The 7,216-nt window shown below is 39.9% G+C and overlaps 1 protein-coding gene across 1 annotated transcript in view; it reads right to left on the reverse strand.

The window, feature by feature from the left end:
• Nucleotides 1-5,811: 5,811 nt before the first annotated feature.
• Nucleotides 5,812-7,216, reverse strand: part of RS1 (retinoschisin 1) — an 11,335-nt gene continuing 9,930 nt past the window's right edge. Inside the window, exon 6 of the mRNA XM_015825214.1 lies at nt 5,812-5,964. Coding sequence (XP_015680700.1) covers nt 5,812-5,964 — 153 coding nt within the window. The remainder of the gene's footprint in view (nt 5,965-7,216) is intronic.

Genomic DNA, 7,216 nt, shown 5'->3' on the forward strand with positions numbered 1-7,216 from the left:
GGGAGTACTGCTCACCCCTTCTTATCGTCAATCTATGTTCTTGGATTCTAGTTCCCAATCTTTTTGAAGTCTCCCCAATATAGTTATTAGAACAGTCCTTGCAGTTAACCCTGTAGATGATCGATGATTTCTCCATATTGGGGAGAGGGTCTTTCAGGCGCATAATGGTGGCACGCAGCGTCCGGGTGGGCCTATGAGCTACTTTCACATTGTAGGGAGCCAGAAGCCTGGCAGTGGCCTCAGAGACATTACAGATATAGGGGAGGGTAACCAGTGTCGTCTTGGGGGTGGGGTCCTCCGTACCCGGGTTCCTTAGGGACTCAGGTGGTCTACTGTGTCGTCTAACAAATTTTGTNGGAGCACACACACACCCCGTGTGCTATTTACACTGATGAAAGGGAAAAGGGGATCGTGGTTACTGCTTTACAGCTGAAGTTAAATGATACGCAGGGAGGTGATGAGAGGAAGCAAATGGAGGGAATGTGCAAGCAACCCCCACAAACAACACATGCCGGCACGTTCGTGCCATTAGGATTACATAAGACTGGAGAAGGGAGTGAGAGAAAGGGTGATATAGAGGTATCCAATTGTCTTGATGAGGTTCCTAAAGATGGTCTCCCAAGGATACGATGGCAAGGGAGACTCCCTGATAAACTGGAGGGAGGTGCCTCTGTGTCAGAACCCCATATGGATAAATGGGACGGTGGGAAAGGATGATTTTCAACAAGGGGAGATGATGAGTTGTAAAAGACACTCCATCCGAGATGAGAGGAAACATCTAGAGAGTGATTATAAACCTAATGAGGTGATACGCCCCCATGGTGGTTTGACATGGAAAGGCAGCAGAAGTAAGGATAGAATGATAGCTAAAGGGGTTAATGAGGATGTTACAATGATTGGTTACCACGGCCCTGTCACAAGATCTAGGGCCCGGATGCAGGCGTCGGTTTATTTATAACTGCTTTTCCCATTGATTGACTTTGTGCCCTGAGGATGTCGGAAGGATCCGACAAAAGCTTGGCCCCTATGATTGTATGCTTTTAAAAGTTTTTAAAGGTTTTTTACTAAACTTTTAATTGTCTTATACTCTCCTGGTGTTCGCACTTTTATTTTGTATTATGGATATTCCCAGGAGTCATTCGTCTGTCTTTTATGTTATTTGCAACCATATATATATATATGTCCGAAGAATCACAACCGTGAGACCACCAGGAGATAAAACTATAACAAGTTTATTTACAATTAAAAGCACCTAGCTTTCGCCGGCCTCCTGCCGGCCTCGTCAGGGTGGCTAACCATCAGTGGGTGGCTGTTTTTATGGGAGTGATGCATTTTGCACCCGGCTCCTCGATCTCGTGACCGGGCCCCGATAGTCCTCCTGTTTCGCATCCTTGATTGCTCTTTTGCGAGTTGTTGCGTTCCTGGTTCTCTCTTTCCCACCTCCTCTCTTCCCTTGTTCTACCTGTTCATCGGGAGGGGGCGGCACTCCTTCGTTTGGGACCTCATCTTGCTGTTCACTAACCTTTTTTCTTTTCATGGCCACTTGCAATCCCATCTTACTTCGCCCCTCCTTCTTCCCCGTAGCGCTGTCTGACTCCTCTCTCACCCGTGTTCCCACCACTCTCACTACTCCTTCGTTCTCATCCTCCAACCATCTCCCTTCTTCCTTTTCTCCCCCCTTCGCACNATGGTGGCACGCAGCGTCCGGGTGGGCCTATGAGCTACTTTCACATTGTAGGGAGCCAGAAGCCTGGCAGTGGCCTCAGAGACATTACAGATATAGGGGAGGGTAACCAGTGTCGTCTTGGGGGTGGGGTCCTCCGTACCCGGGTTCCTTAGGGACTCAGGTGGTCTACTGTGTCGTCTAACAAATTTTGTCGGGTAACTGTTAAATTTGAATACCCGGAAGAGGTGGTTCCTTTCATCTATGCGAGCTCTAATGGAACTGCAGTGAGAGCTCACTCTCTTGAAGAGGGTCCTAACACAGCTAACCTTATGGGGCACTGGATGGTTGCTCCTGTAGTGGAGAACTCTGTCAGTACAGGTAGGTTTTCGGTATACCCTGGTATCAAGAGTTCCATCCAATTGGCGGTGGACTAAAACGTCCAAAAACACCAGTGAACCTTGATTTTCCTCTTCTATGGTAAACTGGATGTCCGGGTATACCGAATTCAGTATGCCCACAAAGTTAGCCTTTTGGTCCCTCTTTATAACTGCAAATGTATCATCAACATAGCGGGCCCAGATGGCTGAGTAACCGTATCGGCCACCTGGCCAATGATGGCACGTACACTGTTAGGTCAGCGGAAGAATTCCTTAGCAAGATCAAAACCCTGAGGGTAGAGGAGGACGAATTAATGGTGTCTTTTGACGTTTCTTTGTTCACCTCTATACCTCAAGATCTCGCAATTCTAGCCCTTAGGGATCATCTAGAGGATAGGAACTTGGAACAACAGCAAGACTCTCTCCGCACAGAAGACCTTATCAAACTGACTGAGATGTGCCTAAAAACTCATTTTACCTTTCAGGGGACCATCTACGAGCAAACCAAGGGCACACCCATGGGGTCCCCGATCTCTAGCATTATCGCAGAGGTAGTACTAGAGCACATAGCAATGGCCCAATATCTTCCTAAGTTTTGGGCCCGCTATGTTGATGATACAGTTTGCAGTTATAAAGAGGGACCTTAAAACTATGGTTCTGAATTATTTGCAGTTATAAAGAGGGACCTTAAAACTATGGTTCTGAATTATTTTTTAAAAACTGTTACCACAGTGACTATGGGATCCAATAAATATTGGCATGGATGGCACTCCAAATCCTATCCCTTGCGTTCTTATCCACTGGCTAATTGCTCTAACTAAATTCCCACCCTTCATTTTTTTAATCTACAAATCTCAATCTGAGCAAGATATTTTGGTTGGAAAGAGAGGGCGAGAAAAGTACCATTGAGGCAGATGAGCAAAAATTAATGAGAAAACCAGATAAATATGGAGAGGATGCGACAGCTGTGATCTCAATCTCTGTCCTCTGCCCCTTGCCCAAAATCAACCATGTCAGCTCCCTAATGACAGGCTTAACACTTTTATTTTAAAAAATAAGTCAAGTTATTTCAGTGGGATTTTTTCCTGTGGTTATAAGGGAAATGCTTCCTCTGCTCTGCTGCTGCTATGATTTGCAGCTCTGACATTACTGTCACACAAGGAACTACATAATAATTACTCTTCATTAAAAAGCTTGTACAGGTAGTCCTCGGCTTACAACAATTTGTTTAGCAACGTTTGAAGCTGTAATGCACTGAATGGTGTTTACGATCAGTCTTTGGAATTCCCTTCCCAACTGGCGCTTCTTGCACACTCTTACCTTATAACTGTATCACTGAGCAACAGAAATTCTGGTCTCATTTGCCATTGATTTGAATTTTCATTTAGTTGAGGTAACTCAGCCTTCCATCCTTCCGAGGTCGGTAAAATGAGGACCCAGTTTGTTGGGGGCAATATGCTGACTCTGCAAACTGCTTAGAGTGGGCTGAAAAGCACTATGAAGCTATACATAATTCTAAGTGCTATTGCTATTGTAAATTGAGGATTACCTATATTCTAGAAAATTGGTTTGTTGAAACCCTACTGAACCATAAACATCTGCTGCAAGAAATCATTTGTGTTCAGTTAACATAATTAAGGAAGGGTGTTAAGATTTGTATTCAGTCACAATGAATGGTCAGGGCAGTCCTCATTGTATCCTTCTATATTATCAATATGGACATGGAACTCAGCTGAATAACAAAGGCTTATACACCTGTAGGTTCAAAATGAGGATAAATTCAGTGATCTGGTCTATAAATAAAATCCTAACTGATAATTATGGTGTTAAAAATGGAGACATGATTGTTTATTTAAAGTATACCTATTTGAAAAATATACCTATTTAATAAAAACTGTAGTGAGAAGAATTAGAATATTAGAATTACTTTTTTAAAATCTAGATTGCTTCCATAGTGAATTATAAAAAAAAGTAAATTCACTGTAAATTCATGGATAATCCAACATAAAAAAACATCAGTTCAGTAAATTTAACTTTGTCTTTATTAACCAGTAATTTTAAATTGAATGATCTTACATTTAAAAGTTCAGTAATTATGACTAATAATTATTAATAATCATTAAATACCTCTGTACATCTATATAACATTTATTTCATCAAACTCCTGTAGGATAATCATTCTATATGCTTACAATGTCACTCACTGAATTTGCTACATAAACACAAATCTAGATGCATAATTTTAGACTTGTAAATTGGAATGTCTAAAAAACTAAAGAAAATTAAAAGAAAATTATAGTATTATTGACATTAGCTACATGACATGGTGATTCATATGATACTGACATATCTAATTCATTATTAGCAGCCAGAATATTCATTTACTACTAGAAGAATACCATACTTCTACCAATATTTTATGAAATCTAGGACATTCTAGTCATATTTAAATTAACAGAAATCTGAAAGGAAGTGTGACAGAGTATAAAGATTAAAATACCAATAATAAATTGTAAGTAATGTTTTTCTATAATCTGATTGAACTTAAATGAATATACAATATAGAATTGAAGGATGCCTAGGTTCATATTCTATAGTATTCCTTTCATTATTGGAAAAGATACAGAAGGGAATTCCCATTTGTGTTTGTGTGTGTGTTTCTTTGCATGTGTGTTTCTCTGCGTATGTGTGCATTGCATGTGCATGTGTGTGCATGCATGTATGTGTATTTATAGGCGTTTCTCTTAAACTGAGAATTGGTTTCAACAGATTATTTTGGTAAAAAAAATGTTCAGAGAAGGAAAATGCAATCTTTAAGGAAAGGTTAGCACAAGTGAAGGTCTTCCCTTGGTTGGTTTATCCAATCATATAAATAAGACTCTCCAAACAGTATATTTCTTTGCTGTAAGAATTTCTGGGAAGCGTTCCTCCTTGGACAACAAGTGGCCATATAAGATGAAAACATTGGAATTTGTAAAATGCACATATTTAAATATTCCCAGGTTATGAAAAGCTACACAGCTAGTCCTCATACAGTGAGTACCTCATTTACCAACCATTCACAGTTTGAAAGATGATAAAAAGGTAACTTTATGACCAAACCTCATGTTTACAACCTTTGCAGGTCTGTAAAGCAAAGAAAAACTGAAGCAAAATCATAACAGCAGTCTTGGTTTCACTTAATTACTGTTTTGAATAATGACTGAGTTGCCAGTCCCAGTTGTGATCACTAAATAAAGACTACTGGCAGTATAGTATGGCAATAAACTGCTGACACAGTTTCTCACATAAGAGTGAAATGATGATCTACATTGGTCAGTCTTATTTTTGTTCCTCTATTATAATGGGAAATATCTTCAGAGAATGCGCACTAAAGCTCTGAAGAACGTATATTGTATAATGTCTACCAGAACTTACAAAAGCATTGCTGCCATCTTTGGTTAACTTGTAAGAAATCTATATTTCTTTTTGTAGAAGCCATTTTTATGTGCACTGAAAGTTTTGACTTTCCTTTTACTGAGGTGTAAGACCCTGGATTCAAAAATGTAATACAGGTTCAATTTATTCCATCTTGATTTATTTTATTAATATACAGAATTCTATTAACTTCTTGAAGCTGCAGAGAATATAAGTCACAGGAGGTACTGGATAAGATGTATAATTTTAATAGACACTGAACTCATAGTCAGTGAATTTATTTCTCATATTAATTATACTGTTATATCTTTCTAAATAAAACACCTGTCTCTTCCCAGATGACACCGAAGTTTAAATACATTTATTCACGCACTCCAGCAGCTCCATCCTGATAGCAATGCGCACATGCCAGCCAAGGGGTATCAACTTTATATAACGAGAAACAATGGGTGGGCGCAAGAGGTTCTGCACGGATGATGATCTGTCTGAATTTCCATAGAAAATCTAGAGAAAATGAAGTAGGAGAGCAAGGGGAAAAAGAGAGCTTAAGATTTAACGTTCATCTAATTTTGCACCCAATAATTTGGAAACAATTTTACTGCCTTAAATTACTGTATAGTTGACTTGCCCAGTAAGGTTGCTGATAGTTTTTTGTGCCTAGAAGCAACTAACAGAACCAATTGCTAAATTCTGCTCAGGGAGAAGAACCTAACTCTCCATGGCTAAAATATGTTTATACTGTATTTGTACTGTATTCAGCATCTTCCCTATCTCATATATGGCTTGTTAAAGATTAAAAAAAATCTTAATATAAAGATCAAAAGTGACTGACATTGTGCTTGGCTTAAAATATTTCATGAATGAAGGCAAATATACGTGTCCCAGGATAATGTTGCAGGATCCAATCTGGGTCGGTCACCGGGATCAGAGATTTTGTCTTCTGAGGATTCAGACTTGTGCTGGAGCTCATCTTCAAGGAACTTCTCTCTAGCAGTGTGTGTTCTTTGGGCTATTCTGTGTGTGGTAGATGTTGATTGGGGTCCTGATGGCTGACTATTAAGTCTGACTGTTATTTGCTTGTGCTGCCCAGCCCTCACCTCCTAAGTACTTGATAAGCTGGTGGTAAATCAGCATTCCTGTTGACTGATGAGGGGCCTGTTTCCCAGGTTTCAATCACTTCCCTGGCTGTTTTTGTCCCTGCTCATCCAACAATCTTAGTAGCTGCAAAATTGAATGTTTGTCCTTGTTCGTTGCAGTGTGAGGCCACCAATGAGTTCAGGACTCCTTGTCTGACCACTCACTTGTGTTCTTGCAATCTGATGTTTATTTTCCTTCCCTTCTGTCCTTATAAACCATATAAATACTATACACGGAAGAGCCCAAAGCACACACTTTGCTAGAGAGAGGTTCCCTGAAGATGGGCTCCAGCATGAGTCCAAAAGCTAAAAAGACAAAACCTCTGGTCCAGGGTGACAGACCCAGATTGGATCCTAAAATATTTCACTTGATTTCATATTTATTTTATTTTTTATTTTATTTTATTTGATTTATATCCCACCCTTCTCCCAACGGGACTCAGGGCGGCTCACAACATATTAAAAAACATAAACACATTTACAACCCCACCCAAGTAAAACCAATTAAAACCGAATATTTAAAGTTGTGCTATTTAAAATTACTCTTAAGAACCCGATTTAAAATCCTCCCTAGGCCAGGCCCGCTTGCTGAAAAAGCCATGTCTTGAGGGCGCGGCGGA

The sequence above is a fragment of the Protobothrops mucrosquamatus genome, unplaced genomic scaffold (assembly GCF_001527695.2).
Source record: "Protobothrops mucrosquamatus isolate PMUCROS unplaced genomic scaffold, P.Mucros_1.0 scaffold_198, whole genome shotgun sequence".
Classification (NCBI taxonomy): Eukaryota; Metazoa; Chordata; class Lepidosauria; order Squamata; family Viperidae; genus Protobothrops; species Protobothrops mucrosquamatus.